The sequence below is a fragment of the Kogia breviceps genome, chromosome 9 (assembly GCF_026419965.1).
Source record: "Kogia breviceps isolate mKogBre1 chromosome 9, mKogBre1 haplotype 1, whole genome shotgun sequence".
NCBI classification, from domain to species: Eukaryota; Metazoa; Chordata; class Mammalia; order Artiodactyla; family Physeteridae; genus Kogia; species Kogia breviceps.
This window is the reverse complement of record NC_081318.1, coordinates 52,428,648-52,455,115: the sequence shown is the minus strand read 5'-3', so window position 1 is coordinate 52,455,115 and position 26,468 is coordinate 52,428,648. Positions and strand designations below refer to the sequence as shown.

Genomic DNA, 26,468 nt, shown 5'->3' with positions numbered 1-26,468 from the left:
TATATGTGACCCACTTGGATGCAAAAAAAACAACAACAAAACAAACCTGGTAATATATGTCAGGAATCTCCAGTGGAAACTTAACACAAGCTTAAAGGCTTACAGATATTATTTTGATGGCTGTATAAATGGAAACTGGTTGAATAATTTGGCAAATACTGCCTGTCATCAAGTTTCTTCTTGTCATCATCCATGTAGACCTTTGCTAACTATACTTAAAAATCTTGAACATTATGAGCTTAACTATGTAAAAAAGAAAATTGATGGGAAAAGACTAAAGGAATATATGAAAATATTAACTGTGGTTATTTTTGGCTAATGGGATTCTAGGTGACTAATTCCCTTTATGCATTTAAGTATTTTCCAAGTTTTCTATAATGTGTTTGCTTTCCTTTTAAAATCAGAAGATGCTAATTTTTAAAATGGTGATACATCCATTTTGATATGCCATGTGTTCACACTTACATTAAAAAATATACACAGTACAGACGTAGAGAATGGACTTGAGGATACGGGGAGGGGGAAGTGTAAGCTGGGACAAAGTGAGAGAGTGGCAGGGACATATACACACTACCAAATGTAAAATAGAAAGCTAGTGGGAAGGAGCTGCATAGTACAGGGATATCAGCTTGGTGCTTTCTGACCACCTAGAGGGGTGGGATAGGGAGGGTAGGAGGGAGACTCAAGAGGGAGGAGATATGGGGATATATGTATATGTATAGCTGATTCACTTTGTTTTACAGCAGAAACTAACACACCATTGTAAAGCAATTGTACTCCAATAAAGATGTTAAAAATATATACATACACACAGTAAAAGGACTGGAAAGAGTATACAAAAACGTTGATGTGGCTTCCACTGGAAGTCAGAATTATGAGCTCATTTTCCCCCTTCCTGCTACTCTTCCAAATATTCTCTGACAAGCAAGTATTACATTTATAATGGAAGACATTTTTTGTTTTAATTTTTAAACCATGTACTAGTAAGGTCTGGATTCTAATGCTGGCTGTGCCTCTTACTAAATATGTGGTTTGATCATTTTAGATAAACTCAGAGCCTCAATTTCCCCATCTTGGAAAGGAGGTAATACATGCCTCCTGGGGTAGTCTGAATATGAAAAAGTGTTGGCATGATAAGCACCAGTAATGTTTCTGTTTCTTAAATTTAAAGCTGGCCTGGTTTGCTATTTTTAGCAAAAGAGCTTAACAGATAAAACAATAAAATTAGTCTCCCTGCCAGCAAAATCTCTCTTATTTTAGGGCACACTGTGAGAGTAACCATTCAGATGATCAATTAGTTGTCAACGAATGAAAAAACATTTTCTAAGCATCTTTAGCCTCATTCGACTAACTCTTTTCAAATATTGCGTGCGCGCTCTCTCTCCCCATACACACACACACACACACACACACACACACACACACACACACACACAGAGATATATACATTTAACAAATATTTATTAAACCCTAACTTATGTATTTCTGTCATGTAGTCACACTCAGGCTACATCTCAGAATGTGAGTCAACCTGCTTTCTATTAATTTCATGGTGAGCCTAGGTTTCATTCCAGGTATACTGTCTGTGAGGTCACAAAGCCTGGCTTGAGCCTGAGCTGTACAGAAGAGAACTAATTGGGGCTCAGAGGACCAGGAGGCAAGGAACTCACCTTAAGAGTCCTAGCACCTACAGGCTTCAAATTCATCAGGATCCTCTGAGGAAATCATAGTTTAAGGAAATGGTCATTTCCTGGTGACAAGGTGGTAAGGAAGAAGGCCCTTGCTGACCAAAGATAATGCACCATTCTTGCACCATCTGACTGCTTTGGTAGGTCCCAAGGTGTGTTGCATCAGTCATAGTTCTGAATTTGCTTTTGGGTAAGTGCTACTAAAGTGTTACAAAACTGTGTTTCTGGAAATAATTCAGCTTTAATTATTGATATCCTTATCTCCTCCGCTTCTACTTTCACGGTTTCTTTCTGAAAGCGTACAGCCTGGTCTTCAGTATGTCCTGCAGTTAGAAAGTTTCCCTCCCCTTGACAAATGTAACATATCCATCCTCTTTCTTTAACACAGCCAAAATCCTCATTACAAGTGAATCTCGTGTTACCTTATTTCTGTTTTATGGTGGGTTCTGTTTTACTCATTAAATACATCCAGTGCAGCCTCACCGCCTTCTTCAAAACTTTTTGGTCTGCTTTTCTTAGAGCATCTAGTTGGAGCATAATAGAACTGTGAGCTCAAACTTGAATACTTCAGTCATTTGGAGAATTAAGTTCCTCAAATCACCCCAACTCAAGATTTAATTTAATTTTGATGAGTGCTTTATCATGGTGTGTCAAGAGATTTGTGATTATAAAGTACTTACAGCCCTTTCTGAGCATTTCCATAGGAATGTGGCTGCAACAGGCCTGTGCTTCCCCGAGGACAGCTGGCATAGATTTGCACCACAGCAGTCATATTTCATTAATCAGAGCTCTCACTCCTATTGAGCCAAAAAGTCTAGACTCCACGTCAGCGTGACGTTCCAGGCGGTACCGTCAACCCACGAAATGGCATGTGAGCGAAAACTTCTGCTATCTCTGATCTAGACTTTGCTTTTGCCTCGCTGAGTGTGTTACTGTTTCAGTGTTTATCTTAGTGGATTCTTATATGCCTAAAATACTATAAATTGAAGAAATGGAGCTATATGTAATCACCATTTTTTAAATCTCATAATAAATGTACAAACCCTTAGTCAATAACTTGTTTTTCTCACATTAAAGCAATACTTTACTTATAACTGCTTTTTTCCTCAGCAGACTAGGAGCTGAGGGCAAGGAAATTCCAAGTGCCAGCGTAAAGACTGGTAGATGAAAGGGCTGCTGGGGAGATGATGAAAAGGCCGGGTGGAAAAATTCTTTAGGCAGTGAATTCATGTATCTAAACTGAGCCCATCCAAGGCGCAACGCTTTACAGTCTGACACAAGTGAACTCATTAAATAAGCACCACTGCCTGGGCTCTAGGACAAAATGTAGTAAATTGATCCTTATTAGGGTGAGGGAGAAAGTGTTCATGAAATAAGGCAGGTGGATAAATAGAGAAGACTCCATACGTCACCCAGCTGGGGCAACTGTCCAACAAAGCAAGCATTCAGGCTTCACTAAAGGATCGTGGTATTTCTCCCCATGCCGATGGTCCATTCTAGAACCGCGTGGAACAGAAAAGAAAACCCCCAGCAGCATGCCCACAGAGCTTCTGAAAGAGAAAGAGTGACTGGGAGAAAAGCAGGATTAAAGGGAGTCATGCATCAAAATAACAGCAATCTTTTATTGAAAGTCACTTTATTGATGTTACAATGAGAGTAACATAGAAAACCATGGTACCTTATTAGCTTCAGAGTGAATACTAATAAAATTGTGCCAGAAATTTGAACCTTAAGTTACAGTGACCTTTAAAAACAGCAAGATTTTGTTTACCTACAGTATAACTTTATAACTTGAACAGCCATGAAACAAATCGCACTTGATCTGGAAAGCAGTTGCCATATATTTCAGTTGCTGTTTGCCAAAACCCAGTAATAATGTTTAAAGTAGTTTAAGAACCTGAAGTGCAGAGCAGCGAGAGAATATAATGTTAAAATGAAGCCAAACTATATACATTACCTGGTTACCAAAAGTGAAATGGTGCTGCCATTAACACTTCCCCACGCAGTGTCTTCCACTAGCTGTAGATGGGACATCACCCCTTGAAGATGATAGATGTGGAAAACACCAGTGCAGACCTACACTGGCTAACATGAACTGCTATGTTTAGATAAAAACACTCAGTTTTTAAAAGAAGTTGTCTTTTTGTGATGCTAAATTGGAGAGAGGCAAGTCTCTTCCAGAAAGTTAAAAAAGGAGCACGTGCTTATTATTCTGAATAAACCTTTGCTAAGCATCTTTGAAGTTAGTGTAAAAAAAGAAAGGTTTCCATACAAAACAAAGATATTGGGTCATTTTTACTCATTAAAAAGACTGGCTGTTGAATCACAGTTTGATTTTGTACTGGATTAGAAAAGTGGGGTTTCTCATCAGGCAGTGATACACATGTATAATTTAGCAAGAACTCTTGTATTATTACTGAATAAATGTATTAATTCCTATCAGCACTTTCTGTATTGTGTTATCTAGTGTAACTTAGCACCACTGTGTTTAAACATTTGGGGGCTCTTTGCATTTTTTAAGAGCTTGACCATCAAAACACAAATCCACATCTGAAACCATAAAACGAGACTAAGCCCTAAAGTAAACGTATCATAGTATAGTACAGTTTTGTATGCATATGTATTTTTTAACGAGAGGAAAATACGTGTTTCTTCAAAAACTCATAAACTCTTCAAAAACAGTATTGATGAATTTGTTAAGCATATTATCGCAACATTGCTAGACTCATTGTATGCCTTTTTGTAAAAAACAAAAAACGGAAAAGAAAAACAAACACTTTTTCCCTGGTTTTGATTTCAAGGACACCTAAAAGCATGAAATGATGATGTCCTTAAGCCAAACCCCTGCCAGCCTTGAAGCACCTCCAGGTACGATACAGGTTCTATGAACAGTGCAACAGGGACACCCACACCAGGCATTGGCCCATTATGACTAGACAATGAGGCTTTACACAGCCAACACTCAGTAAAACTGCAAAGCACACAGGTCTGCCCTAGCCACGCAGCACCTCTCCCTGTCATACCACCAGCGGCCGACCTGTGCTCTTCCACTGGCTTGGCTTCTGAGCTCTCCCTGCGCCTCTCCATTCTGCTCCTATCCAGGGCTAAATGCCCCAAGACCTCCCAAGACTCGCTGTTTCTTATCTCCCGTCCAGCCTGAAACACACTCTGACAACCAATCTCTCAGTGACTTTCCAAGTTGCGTAATCCATGCCCAGATGCCGATGGAAGGCTAAAAGTGCCTCTCTCCCCTAACTCCACGCCCCAATGGTTCCCCGAGTGCCAATTCAGGCGAAGAAGTGACTTACCTCCATGACAGTGAAAGTTCCTAGTCAGGAGAAAAGGTCTGACAGCTACTGAAGAGAGAGCGACTTTGGAAGTAGGAAGGGTCTGGAAGCATCTCTCAAACCCACAGTGAGAATGCTTACTGTTTGTCAGGCTATGGATATAAAGGACAAAAATACTAGGCAGGTTTTTGCTGTTTCTGAATGTTTTGCTTTTCTACCTACAAACTGAACCATAAGATGCTCCATTTGGGGGACTCTGACAAAGAAATACTCCTGATTTCTAAGATCCTGCTCCATCTTTGTTTGCTCTGCATCTGCAGGTGGGGTGGAAAATTCCTCTTGGAATTAAAAGCACCCGCCCACAGAGTAGATGCTACGAGCATGCGCCGAGCATGCGCCGAAAGTTCCCAGCAGGTGTGGCTGCTCCGACCACGCCCCCCACCCGCCCAAACCCCAACACACAAGCAGAGCCAGATAGGCCGCTCCCTCTCAGCTGATTTTCACAAGAGCAAGCTGGGCTCCTCAAGGTCCAATAAACAGGGAAGCTGTTGAGGAAAGTTCTTAGCTCTCCCAGGCTGGAGGAAAGTTGCTGCATCCGAAATCAGAAGTCTTAGCCCTTCAGAAAATATCTCAGAGGAGAAAAATTCAAAGTTTGAGCCTCCAATTAAGCCCTATGTTTGCTTCGTACATATTTTAAGCTAATAGAATGAGAAATTCATCTTGACTGAATTTAAGAAAAGAAGTATTTGAGTGTCAGTTTTAGAGGAAACATAGACGGGATAGAAAAAAAATAATTAGGAGCATAACAAAGTAGACATTGTGCTACAAATGGGAGTCAAGAACGTTTCATGTAAAATTCATGTCAACTTACCAACTGGTACGATTGTACTTAAAATATGCTGCCCAGGAACTTCCCTGGCGGTCCAGTGGTTAAGACGCCGCGCTTTCACTGCAGGGGGAGCAGGTTTGATCTCTCGCGAGGGAACTAAGATCCCACATGCGGCTTGGCCAAAAAAAAAAAAAAAAAAAAAATTCTGCCCATAGAGGGCGTCCTGGTAGCAGGGGGCGGTGTTCTATCAGGCTGCGGGGGCAGCAGGCCTGCTTCCCTTCCTTCCCTCACTGCCTTTATTCAGCTCCCCTGCCCATACAATCGGCAAGCTACTCGGTAAGTTCCAGTATATTCCCTTTCCTTTTCAAGTAAAATAAAGTAAAATAAAATAGTCTTCTCTTTACGTAAGGATTTATTATCATGTCGAATAACACAAGGAAATATTTAAAGCACTAAATATATATGTTAAAATAGAACTACATGGCAGCAGGAAATGAAGAATGGATGAGATTAATAAATGAACAATTCTGAAACACTGAAAGTGAACAGAAATACCATATTTCCTCTAGCCCATAGGTAACTATAAAATTTAAAGAAAATCTAAGAAGGTAAAAGGTAAAGGAGACACAACAAGATCTGAGACAACAGAGGGGGTTAAATTATGCAAATCTGCAAGGGGATCAACACAAAAAATAGAGAAATGTTAAGACTTTGGGAATTCAAACATAAATAGTCCTTCTGTGGAAGTGCACAGAATACCTGATATTATCTTTACAGCGACTTCTTTTAGAAACCCTATCAATCTTATGTTCAGAAATCTATGCTGGATTTACTTTACGCAGTAACACAATTTTAAGAGCCTTTTTAAAGCAAGGGGGGTGGAGGTGGGGAGGGGAGTGAAACTGTAGTATCATTTAATAAAGCACCTATATATCAACCTGGAAAGTAGCTTTGGCATTTACTTTATTAGTCAAAGTTTTATTTTAAGGAATAGCACTGGGTATCTTTAAAAAAAATACAGCAACCACAAATTGAAAGGCCTCCTGATGCTGCACTGTTTGAGGAGTTTATTCCTTTCCACCGATTGCATGTGGCCTGGGGGCCACTTTCTAGCTGGGAGACCCCAGAGAAGGGTGCCACTTCCTGTCTAAAGAATGAGGTGCTGGGCACAGACCAGTTAATCTGACCAGTCAGCTCCTTTATAGCTCCATGTTTCCCACACCTCCTTTGTTGACACTCTTAGGGGAGAGATATGTGTTGCTTTAAATCAGGATTTACTATACTGTAACGACTATGGATAAATGGAACACATCAGGCTGAAGAGTTGTCAATCTGAAGTCTAATCTATGCACAAAACTTCAGAAAGAGAGGAAAAAGGCATACAATGGAACACAAAAGCCAAAAAGCTGCTCTTCTCTGCTTAGTATAACAGTCCTATAGTTGACTGGGGGCTATAAATATTAGTTTCATGATACAAACTGCTATGTGGCCTCAAAGTTGCTCTCCAAAATAGATACTCAAAAAAAATTAATAATAATAATAATGCTGTGCTTGCGTTTAGTGCCATGGGTCCATTCTCCCTGCCTCAGTGGATGAAAAGTCATAGATATTTAGATTTAATACATCTAGAACACCAACCATGAGTTCACATATAGGTACTTCTCACAGCTAGCCACTGAAATTATAAACTTGTCAAAGAATGTGGCAAATGGCTGTAAGAATGTTTACACGTTCCTAGATAGAGTAGATATCTAGAATAGAACATCAAAGGTACTATAAAATCATAGTCTCTCTGCAAATAAAACACTTTTCATTCAGTTCTATATGAAGTTTATTATCGAGGAGGATGACTGTAAGCTGTATACCTCTAGAGCAACCATGTCTCCCAAAAGGCACAAATAATGATTTTTCACTTGAAATAATAATCTTTATGTAAAAATAATTCAGAAGGTGAGGAAAGAGAGAAGGGTGAAGGGATCCATTGACTACATAGCTAATCATTTGTGGATTCTTTCAAATGAGGGATGTGTAACCGTAACTAGGAAGCATATTTATTTACATGAGGTACCTTACATTCAAATCTATAACTCTTTTATAGTCAAAATAAACCTTCTAACATTAGCCTTTTATACACTCAATATCAGAAAACATTCAGTGCATATTAAAGTGATCTTGGTCAAAAGCCACTTTATTTGCTACATCTTTAAATCTGTCTGCCCTCCTGTCCTTGGCTTGGGCTATATGGCAACATCACCCAACTTGAGACTGATGGATCATTTTATCGTAGTCTCAACAATCACATCCCTTCCTGTCATGAAAACTGCTGTTTACACTTTATCATTTTGGATAATTAAACTGCTTTTCAAATGTTTTCAAAGACTTTCAGAAGAGACGTCCGTTATGGAAGATATAGACACATAGAGGAGAAAACACTGCCTTCTAATGGACCCTTTAGCTTGGGCCTCCAAGATGATTACACACAGAGATGAAATGGGTTTTGTCCTCGGACACTACTGGCAGAGATCAAATTTAGAGGATATTTCTGAAAACTTGTCTGCAGATTCCATTCCTCTCAAGAAAAAGGAGAGAAAATTAGAAAATTCAGAAGTAATCTTTATATCAAAGCATCTGATTGATCCCATTAATTTCTGAGCTCACTAGGGTCACCTCCCAAGAGAAGTTTTCTTTAAGAATGGCGGTGCTGCATGATGACAGCTATCGAAATTTGGTTTTAAAGAAGGGGATTTAACATAGATTTCTCACTTTTCTATGGATTAAAAAAATAGAGAGTTCAGAACATCAGATTCTACCCCTTGCCAGCTGTTTGGATAACTTCACAGTTGCTGCACCCTTGGGGTTTTAGGTTTCTTTGAACCCTCTGCGACCTGTTGAGGCTTCCCAGCCCAGATGGTAGAACCTTCCATACCTTACTTACACATCAGTGGAGAATGACCTGCTGGGACTCATGTCCCACCAAGGATAAATACCCTCAATAAACAGTGTGAAAGTTGTTTTCATTAAAATACGTCATTCATGTCACAGATAAGGGTGGCTAAAAAGCTTTGTTAAAGAACAAAAGTTTAGGCCACAAAGGGTTAGAGTATTGGCAAGTTGGAAGCTACCAATGCATCAGCAGCTGTGGCCTCCTGTGTCTTTGGTGCATTTGTTTAACTCAGCAGGACACACTGCTGTGGGGCTCACAGGCCCCCCCAGGTGAGACTAGCAGATGTGCTCTGGCACCGAAAAGGAATAGCCACTGAGTCAGGCGCTGTAGCCCCCAGAAGGAAGATGGACAGGCTGGAGGATTCCCAGGGAGCAGCCAGCTGGCGGCAGAGCGCCTTGAGGCAGTAAGCAAGCTGTGGAGGCCCTAAGTTCTGTCGGACATTTTGTTCTCTTGTTCAATTAATTACTCAATAAAACTGCCTCTAGACTGTGCACACTTTAAAGGGATAGCACATGGTTTGGACAAATACCAATTATGGGGAGACACATATACAGCCCTGACCACTATATTTACGACATCATCCGGTCATAATCTTTGAAGACCATTTGATGGATGATGATGACGTGATTGTGACTGATTGTTTTTAGGCATCTGGCAAAATACACTTGTGTGTAACAGCTGCTTTTTTTATAATTTTAAAAATGTTTACATATGTACAATTGTCCTTGTATGCTGATATAAATATGAAAAGTAAAAAAAAAGAAAAATACATGTTTACAGTTAGCATGTGGGATATTGGCCTCTCAAGCTTTAAAGTCCTGCAGAAGAAATCCTTATATGCCTTAGCCCTGCATGCTAGTTTCTATTATGGGATGTTGTTTCCTTAAATGTGGAAAACAATAAACAGAAGCTTCATGCACATAGCATTACTGTCTACAATGAGTATGTGCTTCAGAATGTCAAGTTCTGAATCCACTATTGTCCCTTAGGAAACTTGCTACATTTGGGTCATGTGAGTTAACTTCAGTGATATTTCTACATATTATCTGTCATGCGGATTATCCATTAACATTACCAGTACCTTAGTTGTTCCATGTTATAGTGTAACATTTCAGTAGTTCTTTTCATGGTTCAATTAAATCTGAAGCCAATGACAAAAAGAAAATGGTATCCAGATGTGAGTCTCGGCTTCCTCTCCTCTGTGGCATTCAGAGATGTTTTCGAGTTGTTTGAAGAGCAGATAGATTTGCAGTGATTCAGTGAGGCTGAGTTTCTATAAAAGTTGAAGTAAACAGTTTCGATGTGTCACATGTAAACAGCTGATCTTAAATGGATGTCTCCCATAGCTGCACAACAGAAAAGCAAAATTTCACACTGTGAAAGCAGGAAACAGACATATTCTGAGCTACAAAGATGAAAAAGATTCGGTAATTTCATCTATACTTATGTGATTGTGGATGCGAAGTCTCATAATAGATTAAAAAAACACTCTAATTTTTAGTTCTCTTTTTCTTCTAAACCTGAGTCTCAACGTTTTTAACAACGGCCACCTTTCAATACAAAAAACCCTCACATCCTCATTTAATATTGGGCTGGCCAAAAAAGTTCCTTCGGTTTTAAAGTAAAAATAAAAGACACGTTTTTCATTTTCACCAAAAACTTTATTGAACAACATATTCACCCTTTTGTTCCACTACCTTCTGCCATTTTTCAGGCAAATTCATAATTCCGTCTTCCCAAAACTTTTTATCTTTTTGAGCAAAGAACTCTTCCAGGTGCCTTTTACAGTCTTCCAGGGAACTGAATTTTGTCAAGACCGAAATAAATGGAAATCCGAAGGTGCAATGTCTGGTGAATACGGCAGATGAATCGGAATTCTCTGCCAAGCTGTAGCAGTTTTTGCCTGGTCATCAAAGAAGCATGCGGTCTTGCGTTATCCTGATGGAAGATTATGTGTTTTCTGTTGACTAATTCCGGATGCTTTTTGCTGAGTGCTGCTTTCAGTTGGTTTAACTGGATGCAGTACTTGTGGGAATTAATCGTTTAGTTTTTCTGGAAGGAGCTCATAATAGAGGACTCCCTTCCAATCCCACCGTATACGCAACATCACCTTCTTTGGATGAAGACCCGCTTTTGGTGTGGTTTGGTGGTGGTTCGTTTCGCTTGCCCCACACTTTCTTCCATTCCACGTTATTGTACAGTATAAACTTTACATCGCCTGTCACAATTTGTTTTAAAAAGGGAACATTTTCATTACGTTTCAGTAGAGAATCATATGCGGAAATATGGTCAAGAAGGTTTTTTTTTTTGCTTACGTCAAAGCGATTCAAATAACCAAGCTGATGCAAATGATTTTCAATGCTTGATTTGGATATTTTGAGTATGCTGGCTATCTCCCACATGGTATAACATTGATCGTTCTCAATTAACATCTCGATCTGATCGCTATCAACGTCAACTAGTCTACCCGACTGTGGAGCATCATCCAGTGAGAAATCTCCAGCACGAAATTTTGCAAACCACTTTTGACATGTTCGATCAGTCACAGCACCTGCTCCATACACTGCACAAATCTTTTTTTTTTGCTTTTCAGTTGCATTTTTACCTTTCTTGAAATAATAAAGCATAATATGCTGAAATGTTGCTTTTTTCTTCCATCTTCAAAATTAAAATGGCTACACAAAAATTCACCAATGTTGATCAGTTTTTTTTTACATGCACACTGACACGACAGCTGTCACAATACAATCCAACAAAATTGTTTCGAATGCAGTTAAAGACAACTAAGTGCCACTAGAGACATCTTATGGAAAATACCGAACGAACTTTTGGGCCCACCCAATATTACTTGAAATTTTGAATAAATTAAATATTGTGTCTCAAATAAAATAATTTAAAATATTATTTTTTAAAACTACACATACCCTTATTTTCCCCAGGATTCTGATACAGCCATCTAGAACAGTGGTTCTCAACCCAGCTGTACATTTCAATGATCTGGGGATGTTTTAAAAATTCCAGTCCCGGGCTTCCCTGGTGGCGCAGTGGTTGAGAATCCGCCTGCCGATGAAGGGGACACGGATTTGTGTCCCGGCCCAGGAAGATCCCACATGCCGCATACCGGCTGGGCCCGTGAGCCGTGGCCGCTGAGCCTGCGTGTCCGGAGCCTGTGCTCCGCAACGGGAGAGGCCACAACAGCGAGAGGCCCGCGTACCGCAAAAAAAAAAAAAAAAAAAAAAAAAAAAAAAAAAAAAAAAAAAAAAAAAAAAAATCCCACTGCCTAGACAGCACACCAGACCAACTAAATCAAAATCTCTCTGGGTGGGACTCAGGCATCAGTATATTTTAAAAGTCCTCCAGACAATTCTGTACAGTCAATGCTGAGAACTACTGACCTTAGGAAAGTGTGAGTCCATTAATACCACCACCGCTCACTTAAAAATCATTGCCCTGGGCCTGTGGTCAGGCTATACACTCTCCAAATCCATCACTATATGCTAAACAAGTGTCCTCTCTCAGGAGTGGACATATCAGAGTAGAATGATGTATCCAGGGCAGGATGTCAATTTCGTAATTCCCTCACCTCTTCCCTCTCTTGGCCTCTGCCACCATTTCTTTATACCAGCCCCATTGATATCTAATTTCTAAAATGTTCAGTAATTTGCCTTAATGGACTGAATACAAGTTTGGCATGATCAAATATAAGTGCAATTCAGTTCACCAGAGAAGGAAAGCCAATTAAAAAAAAAGAAAAAAGATAAAGCTGATAAAATATGTGTCCAGGCAATATGATGTGGGTATAATTATTATGAACATGAACAAAGAAAGACTAAGATTGTTGCATCCAATTTCCATCCAAATCCCATTTTTACTGGAAATCTGGGGCCAGTCATAGCATGATACCCAATGAGTTTCTGAAGAAAAACAAAAGGAGAAATAGCTAAGTGACTAAGTGGATGTTTCTCTACAGATTCTCTTAATATGTTCTCTTGACTCTTCATGGAAATATTCTGTTACCTACTTTAGGTCCGCTTTATATGTCCTTTTCATTAAAAAAAGACACCATATCTCTCAACAGTGAGGATCTTTGTGTGTGGATGACACCTGTTGGTGGAGACAAGTGAAAATGAATGGTTAAGCAGGAGGCATGCAGGGCGTCTGAGGGAAAGAAGATCTGGATTGATGCTCAGATGATAATACAGAGTAGTTAAGAGTCCAGACTTCAGCTTCAGTGAGCCCAGTTTCTTCACAAATGGTTATGAAGATTAAATAATAAATGACAGCTCGCAGAAAGAAGAGAGGAACAAAGGAATGACACTAGGGAAACGTGAAGGTCACGATTATCCCAGTGAGGAAAAAGGAGCAAAGAATTGCCAAGCCATCGCTTTTAAGAATAGGCATGACCTTGGCCATGTCTGGATAGCTGTAACAGAAGGCTTGCTGATAGAAAGATCTGCTCGTTAGATTGTCCACAGCCCACAAAGACAGCACAGAGACAGGGGCTGCCTATTCTGTAGGATTCTGCTACTTGCTCATGGGAACCAGGAACCAAGCAGACCTTTCACACAACTGTCCCCAAGGCTACAGTCTTCACAGCTGCCCCACTCAGCCTCGAGAAAAGGTCAAGGGCCAGCCATTTCTTCTGGAGGATGTCATTTTCATGGGCTCTCAAGTGGGAACATCTCCAAAAGCCTGCACCCTGGCATGACAACAGTTAAAAGAATGTCCCCAGTTAGATAGAACAAAACAGCAATGTAGACAATTTATCAGGGAGAAAATGTGAGGTTTTCTACTTCAGCAATTCCCCGGGGAGGGAAGGAATGACATCAGCCTAAGGTTTCATTACCACATACTTATATCACAAACAAGTGGATGCCTACTCACAAGTCTTTTCTTTTTTTTTAAGGTCAAAAGCTGAGTGCTGGGAATCTGAGTTATCTTCTTCCTTCCCATCTTTTACCATTGCCCATATTAATATATGAAGGTAATTTTTTGTATGGTTAATAAAATACCACTGATTGTTTTTAAAGTCTTTTCGATTATAGTGATCTAATCAGCACGTTTTCTTACTGACTCTGAATTGATCAAGTTAAAATTTGAATGATCCATGTTTACCTTGGACCCCATAATGTAAGTTCAGGGTCCAAGAGGCTCTGAAATATCTTTCAAAACCAAAAAGCCTAGGAACCCAGGACCCACTAGCAGATAAATCTGTCCAGGCTTTTAAAGCTTTATTTTTTTGCAACATTATTTCTGAGAAGATCAGAATTATAGTGTAACTGACCACAACAGAGCCTGGACACCAATAAAGCTAATTATTCTTTAGTTATATCTTTCACGTAAGTTTCTGAGGGTTGGTCTGCCTCTCTAAACTCGACTGTATCTCAAATTTCACATAATGGATGTGTTCTAGGAATGTTGTGAGACTAAATAAAATCATAATTTAAATGTAAAGGAGGACTTCGTATTTACATGAAACTTCTGATGAATCATGTTTATAAAAATAGTAAATTCCAAATATGTTTTTAATGTTTTTTTTTTAAATAAAAGGTTGCTAAATTTCACCATACCCTTTGCCATACTCTTAATATTACAGATTTTTGAGGTTCCTTTCCTTGTACAGTTATCCAAATTCCACCCCCATCCCCAAGACACTGATCTGACTTTCTGTCATGGGTTCCTATTTTTTAAATCCTACTGGTGTTATTACCCAACAAAAGGCCTGAGTAAGCAAACTGGGCATGGAAATGAGGCTGGTTTACTTAACCTCTGGCATTTCCAGGTATATGTAAAAACTGATAAAGCAAAATACACTCTCTGTTTTGTCTCTTCCAGGTTGTAATATATTAGCTGCAATGAATAATAAAAGATATAAATATATAGCAGTGAATGATTAATATAAGCCAAATATTTCTAGAATTCATCAATAATTAAACAAATTTGCCAATACAAATCTGGGCCCCAAAGCCCCAAGAATCTACTATTTTCCACACTCAATTTTTTTTCATGTTCTTATGAACAAAAAAAAGGAAAAATGTTTCTCTCTTTTAAAACATCAACTCACAGATAAACGATCATGACCGAGGATGTTAGTATATGGAAGAAGTTCCCACATACCCTGGCACTTTGTCGGTTCACTTTCTTCTCCTCATCGGGAAGGGGAGGCATTGGATAAGGGTATTTTCTGCTGGAGGCAATAGACCCAGTTGACGAAGAAGGAGACTTGGCAGGAGATAAAGTCCTGAGACGTTGAGAACACATGAAATACATATTATGTGATTGCCTAATATCTTTTCAAATATCTGAAAAGTGGGTTCAGAAAGAACCCTCTGATTTCTACTTTCATAGGCCACTACTGAAAAGATTTAACTACTGGGAGATACTCTGTCATTCACAACACTAGAATGCTAGAATTTTATCTTCCTAACTTCATGACTGCAATGGATTGTTTAAATATTAGTACACAGAATACTTTTCAGCTAGAAAACCACTAATGAGGGTTTTTTATAGAATAGATTTTTTAAAAGCTAAAATGAAGAAGGGATTAAAAAATACTCTAAGAGCTCATAATGGTAAATTAAGTGTACGATATATTAATAGTCTACCTTATTTTTATCACTTAATGTAAAAAATGTTTTAGTGCAGTAATTCCAATTATATCTTTAAGATCTGAAAATACAACTGATACATTTATTAGTTATTAAGTCACACACCAGTTTACACAAAACACATGCATTCAGAGGCCAGTGTGTTAGTTGTGAAAGAACAAAGGCAAATACGAGGGTTTTAATAACACATTAGTAAACATGCAAGCAGTAAGGAGTGCAGAGTTCCAGCCAAACAAAGAGTCTGATGAGAACATACAAAAATGGTCTGATTAGTCCCTACAATCATTTCTGTATAGGGGAAGATTCTAAGCCATAGACATAGATCTTGGTAACTCATGTAGGGTATACTTGTCATGTCGATAAGGTGGCTACACTTTAATGACTGGGATTTTACTAAAACTAAAACAAAACACAACAACAAAAACTATTCCTATTTGGATCACATGTGTTCTCCTCGTCATGGAGATATTCCATATGAAAGATCTGCATAAGCTCTTGGTGCATTATGCTGTTCTTGTTTGATTCTGTAGGCACAGGGATAATATTTGTGACTAAGCAGAGCGCATTGGAAGAGACCATATCTGCTATTTTGTCTTTAAAGTGAAAAAAAACCCAGCTAAGAGTGAAAAGCCTCGATTTCCACTATGTCAACGAAAAATAAACATGATAATTCGGCAGTAGCTACCCATTCACAAATGTCACCACTACACATCCATGACTCCTCAATTCCTGGTACAAGGTGGTAATGACCATGTCACTGAACTGGTGGCACCGCCATGCTGGAGCACAGGTACTTATTTCCATGGGGTGCATTGCATCTGCTGTAAGTGACTGACTCAGCCTACAAGTGCTTGTGGTGTGGTAGCCTTCTTGGGGGAGATCTAGTTACTGTACTGCCTGTACCAAATGAAGATGTCCTTTTCTCCCTGATTTTAAATTTCCATTCCTATCCATATATTATCATTTGCTCTGGTTCTGCTGTAGTTTTCAAATCAGTTGCTATTTTATGGACAAGCTAAGATTTGAAAATAATTTTTCTTATAAACCCTGAGATTTGGCTCAATTTTAAGACTCAAGAGTGATTCAGTTTACTTTAAATCTGTAATTCCTAATGTTTCCTCTGTTTCTGGAAAATGTCCAGAAATATTCACTCCTTAATGTGAACTGTCACAATATTGCAGCTGCTTGACCTCTGCTGTATTAATGCTCTCCACTGAGGAGCAGATGGGTGGAACTGAGAATATAAGTACTTCAAATTTAAAGCAATGTACTACCACATCTCTTTCTAATTCAGAAATTCACGATTATTTTCAATTTTAGGAAGACATTTCAAATAGGACTATGATCTTTAGGAAACAAATTCAGTATGTGTAGAATGAACACATACTTTTGTATGTAAAGATTTAAATATATCTTTCTAAAACTAGGGATATTAACCTGGGTTTGGATTTTAGCCTAATCACTACTGATAAGATATCCATGTTCAGAAAAATGAGTCAGGTATGCAAACAGCTGAATCTTGTTTACTTTAGGGGATCATACAAACTGAGTCCTCTTTTTCATTTTCTGCAGTGTGTGTGGGTGTCCATAGGATGAGGTATTACTGGCTTATAGCTTCAAAGTCATGCCAGCCATTCACTTGGCCATGGGTCCAAGTGACCAGCTTTGTACACATACAGGGCCATTCCATTGAGGGTGCTGGAAGTCCATTCTTCCCCTCAAATAGCTTTCCCTGGCCAAAGCCAATGAGTTTAAAAAAAGAAAAAAACATAGAGGTGTCCTCCAGAACCCCACAGAAACTGCACATTTACTACTTCTCACACTAACACACTAGTTTAACTGACACTTTGGACCCTAACGGGAAGAGAAACCAAGCAGCACAGTTTAGTAGGAGCAAGGGGCATCAGGTGTGAGGTTGGGTAGTGTGTGACAGCATCAAGGGGATTATCTTGGGGGGACGGACAGCACCAGAGCAGGCGTCAAAATAAGAGTAGAGAACAAGGCAGGGTAAATCAGTTTAGGGAAAACAAAAACAAACTTCATATTTCACAAATGTCTAAGAAAGACATTTCTTCAAAACCACCTCCAGGCTATTTTCTGACCTTGGCTACTTGGTTGGTGGTTCCAATCTGGCTTCCACTGAAAACCAGGCACCAGCCCAGCTCATTCACTTACAAAGTAAAGTTTGGACAAATGCTAACTGTTATCTTTACTGCGTTTTTAAAAACCATAATAACCATAATGGGTGCCATTTAGAATTACACAGTGAAGGTACGTCCCTGTGCCAATGGATTGTGGTGTGTCTTGGGGCTACATCAGACCTCCTGGGTTTGCCTTCTGTAGACAGGCAAGGCCAATCTCACTTCTGTCCCCCAGAACAGGCAAAAACCGGGCCAGTCGCACACGTGGGACACATGCCTACCACTTATTCACTCGGCTGTGCTCATGTGCAAATTTTATAGTAGTCTGATGGAAAAAGAAGAGATTTTGGAGTCAGAGCCAGGCTTGTAATTCAGGTTCTGACACTTACTGGCTGTGCTATCTCGAGTTACTCTTTTGCTTCATAGACAGGGAATAAGAATGCCTACATCTCATGATGTTGTGAGAAATAAAGGAACAATGCAGGCACTCAAACAGTTATTATCATTAGTTTCTTTCCAGAGTTACTGCATTTCCACAAGATCATGGAAGAGAACTCACAAACCACTAATGAAGTGAGTAGTCCAGTGGATAACACCCAATAGTAAGGAAACCTTCTAAGAGCTTGTAAAGCACTGTCACCAACAGAACTGCCCCCAGGATCTAGGTGTGAGAAGATAATGCTCTCACTCTGACCTCACCTGCTCCTTTGTGATGATCTGAATATATACTGACAACAGTTTGAGCAAATGCTGTCATATGAGAACTGGGTAAGGGAGCCCAAGTGAGGCACTCTGATCGCTCAAAATCTTTTGGCATTTGCTTTGCTCTTCATAGTGATATGCATACAATTTTTTTTTTTTTTTTTTTTTAATGCTGGGCAGTATTTCGGACCAGTTTTCTGCAAAGTCCCCATTGCATTTTGATAAGGATGCCACAAACCCCACACCATGTGGGTGATTAATAAAGTGATCTTTGCCCTCATTGGTGGTTCTGGCAGGAGAGGTAACCCTGAATGACCTGGTGGCAGATGATGCAGACCTGAGCTTAACCATAGGGCTGGCAGAGCATAAGCCAAGGTGTGGATGCTCTGTGCCTCCTACCTGAGACTTGGTTTGGACACAGTGGATGAAATTCACTCTGTTGCGTTAGAATCATTGCGTTGCAAGCCCTGGGATACCTCAATTATTCACCACTTCCACAAAAATTCTGTTGATTTCCAAGTCTTACAGGTATAACCAGGTATAACCCTTATTAACCCCAAAATGACAGTTAACTTGTAACCCTCCTCTAAATTATATCTAGCCTTTAAACATAAATATGGATTTTTAATAAGGAATTCCTCCTATGACTATCCACTGTAGGACCAACATCTCATATTACAAGAGGAGATAAAGGAAGCCTCTACAATTGCCCTTGCAGCTTTGCACGTGCACCTGGGGGAGCTGAAGCATTTCCCCATCCAAATTACATTTAGTCATGCAGCTTCTGGGCAGACCTGGGGGCTGGTTTTAAGAAATGTGAACTCTTCTCTGGGAGCCACATAAACTACTCAGCGTACCCAGGGAGGTGAATCAACTCTTCCGGAGTACCATTTCACAAATTACTGCTGCAAAATGCTAAGTCCATTTAGGTATATAAGCCCTACCCCATAAGGGACCAAAGTCATTGTGTTTTGGTTCCATGGCTAATACAAATTATAATCTGCCCACAAGCCTGAGGAAAAGAGAAAAGAGAAATAGGACTGCAGGTGAGCCAATATTCCAAATAACATTCAAAATCATCTTACCTGTCTTCCTGACGCTGGCCATCTTGGGAGCTACAGGTGAGGGTGGGATGTTTGAATGTGAGTGTATGTATATGAGGTTCAGTGGGAAAGTGGTATTAGCAGAGGGACAGGGCAGGAGGGAAAGATGGGGTATAAAAGCAGGAGATATTTTTGTGAGCAGGCAGGAGTTATGCTTCCCTTGGGTTATATGCAAATGTATGGATCAAATTAAAATGCAGGTAGGTCTAATCATTTTCTCAAACTATACATATCTAAACTAAATGGTACACTGGAAGAGAAAGTCCACCTTATATGGGTGCTGAGAGTTAAAAACACATGCATATTTTGATATCTGATAAATGCTGACCCAAGTCATGGTAATAAGTAATCTGAAAGCTTATTGTTGAAGTTATGTTCAGAAGAGGTAGTAATTGAGTCTATATTGCTTCTTTACATAAGTTGTCCACAAAGTAGTCAGATATAAAGTCGATGTTTACATCTAGGAAGTCAGTTTGATATTATAAAGAGTGAAAAAAATGCCATTAAGAGCCTTGGAAATTCTCTCTAACCTCTAATGTTACATGAGCTGCAGTGAACTGAGTAAATTTGCTAGTTTCTAAAATGTAGGAGTATTCTGTCTGCTCTTTTGTGAATCAAGATCGTGTTTCTGATCTGTTTCCTGTTCTATCTGAAGGATAAGACAACGACATTCTTACTGGAATAAAAAATTCCTTTAGATGCTTTTTGAGAATCTGTAAAACCCTTTTCCAGCATAGCCTCCTCTGATAGCAAATGGTTGTACTGAACAAATAAAGTCTAAACTCATTCCACACACTCTCGTGTGGTCAATATTATCTCAACAATTTTCAAGTTCCATCAAATCAGTGTTTTTACTCAAAGTAAAATTCCACCACATTTCATATGGTTTCTTTTCATGTTTTTCCTTGAGTTTTTGTATGCACTATGCACTCTTCAGGCAGTAAGTAGGAAAAATGCATTATGAAACCGCTAGACTCTAGAAATTAAATTGTTCAGGTTAATAGTGCTTCTTTATTAGTGGAAAGTATGTTTCATGCCCAAAGAACACTACATAGCATAGCATGAAGAGAAAGCTACTAAAAAGCTCAAGATGGGGATAGGGACATGCACTAAATGGTAACCCTTTCAAATGGCTTCATTTGAAACGTTCAGAAAAGAACTAGACTTGCTCACGAAGCCAAAAACAGAGATCAAAAGGCAGCAAATAAACAAGGACCCTTTCCACCTATGGGAACTTGTATTGGGAGATACAAGATAGAGAGCCAGTCACACTACAGTATGTGAATGTGCTGGGAGAGTTTGAAAAGGATATAAAATTAATTTATAAAATACCTAAAGTATGGTCCTTCAGTGTTTTTATTCACATCTTCTACCCACTTAGCTACATTATAGTCTCTTTTGAACCATGGGTTTAAATACCTGCAGAAAGCAATGGAAGGAACAAAGAAAGCAGAACAAGATAGAAAATCTGAAAATACACAGCACAAGCTTAGCAAGGATGTTCTTCACCCTCCAAACACTAATGACTATGGCAAATAAACCAGGATGGATGCTGGGTGATTATGAGGCAGTCTGTACAATGACATGGCAATAAACTCAGCTACAACAAGGCTCAAGGCATTCTAGAATGCATTCAACCTTTCAGGGAAAGCCTTTCCAGTGGTTTCCCAAAGTGGATCAGAAGCTCTCTTTCAGAGATCTGTCAGCAGTCCCATTCACCCACCTCCAAAGTGGCTTTTTCCAGGCCACCACTCATTTGGCTTCTTGGTTTTCAAATGATAATGGGCCTTTTTGAGAATATTCAGATGGCTGCAATTCCAACCTGGTGTTTGGGAATATAATACCCCAAGAACAATTAAAAGGGGCCACGTTCTCTTTCCAATATGAAAGGAAAGATTTTACAGGGTCTCTGTCTCACTCCTGAGAGCAGATCCCAAGCTGGAGTCAACGAGAAAGGTGATCCAGATGGCTCTGTAAGGAGCAGAAAGGGACCCACTCTTCTGATCCTGGAGCCCCAGCACACAGTAAGTGTGGTCCCAAGAGGCCTCCATGTTCTTGAAGGTGGGTTTAGTAACTTAGGTGCAGCTGCGATGTCCCTTCCTCCCCTTTGTGCACTCCACACTCATGTTTCCAGTAGGAAATGGCCCTCACGGGTTGCCTTCCAAGTGTCTGATCACTAAGGAGTGACTGCCAGAGGATAACAACAACCTTAGTTAACATTTCCCTGATGGATCTGGCCAAAGTCTCCATCAGAATTACTGCATAAAGAAAAATGTTAAAGGCAGTAAAATTGTGAGTGCAAGGGTTTTTATGTTTGTTTGTTTGTTTTCAGTTTCTTTTGATTTTTACCCTGGGAGCCAAGCAAAATCATATTCTCTTAGAATATGCCCTTGTCAAATAAATACAGTTTCAACAAATTCAGTCATGGAAGAATTTGGAGGTTTTACTGAGTTTTCTCATTTAAAAGGTAACTTCTAGAGATGCTATCGACAATAAAGATTCAAGCTCCATAAAACTTTTAAAGTTATTTGGAAACAAACCAGGGAAAATGATTAAAAAAAAAAAAAAACACTGTTTTTTTGTGGTTAAAGTCTGCTTCTTTCCTCCATATTTAGTTTTAGTTAGTAGATACATTTAAATCAAGATACATTTCCACAGTTAAACAAACAAGATTAGATTATTTTTCCATAGTGCTTTTCCTCAACTTGTTAGCTATAACCAATATACGTCACAAAATAACATCACGAATTCCCTCCTGAGAGAAGGGCTTGATTGTTTTTCAGGCTTACACGACCATTTTTGCTGAGACAGTGTCCCCTGACTTGAGAACAACTCCCACTTCTTTTTGCCTTTAGCCACAATCATTGCCAACTTGTGCGTTTGACAGAGATAGCCAATTAACACTTGCATAAAGATTTCCACTGAGACTCTGAACAAAAAGAAAAAAGTCAAAAAGCAAGTGCAGCCACACATAAAGGCTAGTGAATGCTCTGGCCTGGGGAAAACCATAGAAAAAGCCCATGCAGCTGTTACCCGGTGAGAAACACAGCCGCACAGCAAACTGAGTCACCCACAGGCAGTCGGCCACTTCCAGGAGGAGATATGTGTTCCTTTCACTGTCAATCTCAGAAGCTCCAAGGGAAAGCCATGGATGTTGCAGGAAACCTACAGCCACATGGCCTGACCTGCACATGGTGGACCTTTCTCTCTGTAACCGGGAACATCTCAGAAAGCTGTGATCACTTCACTAGAGGTCACTGAAGAGAGCTCTCAACTGTAGTTCCCTCTGGGGATGTGCCCATGAAAGTGTCTTCACGGTGGGCCTCCTAACATCTCTAGATAGTGTTGACTGGAGTGATGGGATTTCATCAAACTGTGATACATCTGCCTACGTGGCTTGACTTGGCTTGTAGCGCAACATGCAAAAAAAAAAAAAAAAAAAAAAAAAAAAAATGCGTTCGACAGGAGAGGAGAGCTCTCTGTGTTCTCCAGGATGGAAAGGCAGAGGAAAATTAGCTGGTGCTGGCTGGACCAGGACCACCTCCGAGCAGACGCTGGGGGTCAGTCACAGATCAAATGACCCTGTTCTCAGCCAAGGAAGGGACTTGGAGGCAGATTAAGTGGCAGCCCAAAATGAAGGGGCAGGTGGAGACTGACCTGTGATCCAGACTCCCTGTCTGGGGGCTGTCAGAGCCCCCTGGGTTTATGCCTTGGGATGGGACTGTCTGGGCGAGGGAGTGCCCAGGCTCAGGTGCTTGGGGCTCCCTCCTGTAAAAACACAATATATAATACAAAGTCTAAGCCAAAAACTTTCTTTACATCACGTACAACAGTGAGGAAGATGCAAAACTTTGAGTGGAAAAACAGTACAATAAACAAGGACATTTTATAGCAGAGTATTCATTTGTGGGGCATGGTTTCATTCATGTCCTGATGTTTCATCATCCTTTGGGATGATGAGATACTAAAGGGAATGTTGAAATAATGGACCCGATAATAATACCTCATTATCTAAAAAAAAATTTTAAAGAGATGTTTGTCCGTGGTCTTTCTGCTCCTCTTAGAATTACACAAGTGATACTGCTATATCAGAAGCAAAGGGGGTTATTTAACAAATACGGAAAGTATTTTAAAAACCTGTCGACATAATTCTTGATATGCTGTGTATTAGGATTTCTTTTAAGAAAAACAAAATAAAACATAGTGTCTGAACAATAAGGTATGTGAGAATGTGAGAACAGTGGTCAGCTTCACGGACTTGGCTCCATTTAGGTTACATGAGTCAGGTAACCAAATCTGAAAGTCTGAAAAATCTGAGAGAGTCCTGAACACTTCTTCTTCATAAAGATGACTTCATTATAATGTCTTATTAAATGTAATAATTATCTCACAGGCAAGATTTCTCAAGGGGTATCTATAGTATCATAATATTTGTTACATGATACGTAATTTTAAAAAAAAATAAGTATTTATGCTAGAAAATGTTGCTAAACACCAAGTGTTCCTTGGGTCCTAAACTCATAGCTTTAACACAATATTGGATACTTGGTTGTTGTTCACTTAAGAGTTTTCAAAGCCTTGTTATAGGAAATACTGTTAGAACACTAAACAGTACACAAAGGAAGTTCTGAAGAACATTCTGCAGTTTTACCTGTACTCTTGTGAGCAACTGAGATAAGCTAAGAAGCTCTTACCAGGTGACCTCATGCAAAACAAATCAAACAACATTCCAAGAAGAGTTTATCCACAATGAGCCCTAAAGCATTCAAGCGCTTTGGGGTTGTATAAGATAAACTCTAACGGATTAGTTATTTGTGATGGAGTTCTATGATGCCAGTCTGGACCATGCAATGGTATCACTGGAACCTATCTATTGTTTCTAAGGTAAAGTATCCTCTAGTAAACTTTGACAAGCCACTTACAAGACAATACCATCAGCAGGAAGCTCCAAATTTCAGGGTAATATTATTGTCCTGGACTGAAAAAGGCAGGGTATATGATGGAAAAGCTAACGTGAGTTTCTGACAAGCGGTGAACAAATATCTGCTATTCAGATTTTTTTAAGTATTAAGGCATGAAGAAGCAATAGAGATGCAGGGAATCATCACTAGCACCGCAGTGAGAAATAAGTAAAAAAAATAATTTTTTTAGGAGGCTGCCAAGAGTATAGTTAATTAAAACCAGGTGGCAAGGTCCAGAAGGAAACTAAGGATGTGTTTTATTCCATGATGGGAGATAAAGGTTTCAGGAAGCTTGGTTTTGCTTGAACTTTCTTAAGTGGAGAAACAAACAAAAAAAGTGTATGGTGTTTACTTCATTATAAATGACTTTAAATGTAACTGCTGACCCTATCCCCACTTAAAAAAAAAAAAAAAAAAAGTGTGGCTATCATTTAAAATGGATAGTGTTGCATTTAGTGACAATGATTCCGTTAAAGAGCAAGTTTAGGTAAATGCCCTTTTAAATGTCCTCAGAAGGAAAATTTAAAAGGGAACCATATTCCAGTAGTCTGAGAGAATGCTTAGATGGCAGCCATGAAGCCCTTGGAGCGGTGGTTTCACACTGTGAGCAGTTCTCATGCTCTAGTACAGTGGGAATTTTCCCCTGATGCTTCTAGGTTGTGTGAATACTGGGAAGAGGAAGGGTGACCCCTCTAAATGGCTGGATCCCCGGGTGATGAGAAGAAAGGAATGTTATCAAAATTCCCTTCAAACGGAACTGAAACACCACAATGGCAGGTTACTGGAGGACAAAGCCTGCAGCGAGGGTGAGACCCCCACTATCAAGGAGTATTGGTTTGGGCACAGTTGCGGAGATGCCTATGTAAAAGAGAAAAGCCATGGTTAATTTTAAAACGGCAAAAAAAAAAAAAAAAGAATTAAAAAGACAAAACCAAGACCAAGAGGCATGGTTTACAGTTCTTTGATGATCTGGTTAATTAACTTTTCACACTAATTGCACAGGACCTTGTAGCATCTTTTTCCATTAGAGGTTCAGACTTACTCAGTTGAATTAGACCGAGGTCTAAATCTTTTGCCTCTGATTTTCTTTCTGTTGCCTCCCAGGTTACCTGAAAAAGACAGTTTATGGCTAGATTTGAATATAAATTTAAAAATCGCTGTGTGTTTAATTATGGCATTTCAAGTGGGTGCAATTCACAACCAGCACCAGCCCAGAACGTAGGGCTTTAGAGCATTGTGCAGCCTTCTCAATGTGTCCAGTGAGCGGGTGCTACCAAATCCCATCATCTCCCATCCAAGAAAAAAGAACTGGATTCTCTCATAATAAATGCCCTCCTCTCTGTTGGGAGAAGAGCTTAAGACCCAACAAAAAAGAACAAGTCTTTACAACCAGGAACCACAAAATATAGACTTTAGGTTATGTGGACGGATGGGTTCAGAATGCTGCCCTATACCTTGCCAAGAGTTACTGCGAGGTCGCCCATTTTCACAGATATCTGAAATATGTTTTGTGTCTGGAATCCTTTCACTCCAAGAATGAGAGAGTCCGTTTGACCTGAAATTGAAAATGTATATATATTGTTCAAAAATATAATCAAATGAATGTTTTGAAATCAGTAAGCAACATTTCTAAGCATTACTGTGCATTAAAATAAATCAAGAAAGAAAAAATCTGAAATGAAAGAATGAAGAGAACATGAAAGTCTTCATGAAGAAGGCAGAATTACACAACATTCAATTTAAGAAAAGTCAAATACAATGGAACCCCATTACAAGAGTTTGTAATTGAAAAGTATCAGGATGCAATGCAAGCCAATTACATTCCCAAGAACCGTATATAGAAAATTCACTACATATTTCAGTTACATAACCCACGCAACAGAGTTATAATGGGGTCCCACCATAGATGTTTCTTAATTGTAAAGCAATGGCTTCCATTCAAATATTATGAGAACATGGACTTCCAAGAGATTTCATTAAGATTTGCTCAATTGAACCTGCCTTTATCAAAGTAATATTTAGGTTTTCTTAACAAAATTATTTTCTGAGAATTGGCATTTTTCTCCACAAATATGTTCCCCCCAAACATGACACTGTTGGTTAACTGTCCAATAACTGAAATGAGTCAGACGTTTATCGTGGAGGTGTCTCTCACAAAGTCCATGTACCGTTAAGACCTGCTCTTTGTGTCCTGCCATCTTTAAA

General features: G+C 39.4%; 1 protein-coding gene across 1 annotated transcript in view; it reads right to left on the bottom strand.

The window, feature by feature from the left end:
• Nucleotides 1-6,750: 6,750 nt before the first annotated feature.
• Nucleotides 6,751-26,468, bottom strand: part of ADAM22 (ADAM metallopeptidase domain 22) — a 239,546-nt gene continuing 219,828 nt past the window's right edge. Inside the window, 7 exon segments of the mRNA XM_067042476.1 lie at nucleotides 6,751-10,094; nucleotides 14,866-14,989; nucleotides 19,285-19,314; nucleotides 20,635-20,721; nucleotides 22,960-23,070; nucleotides 25,306-25,372; nucleotides 25,718-25,818. Of these exon segments, the coding sequence (XP_066898577.1) occupies nucleotides 10,074-10,094; nucleotides 14,866-14,989; nucleotides 19,285-19,314; nucleotides 20,635-20,721; nucleotides 22,960-23,070; nucleotides 25,306-25,372; nucleotides 25,718-25,818 (541 nt within the window). The 3' untranslated portion in view covers nucleotides 6,751-10,073.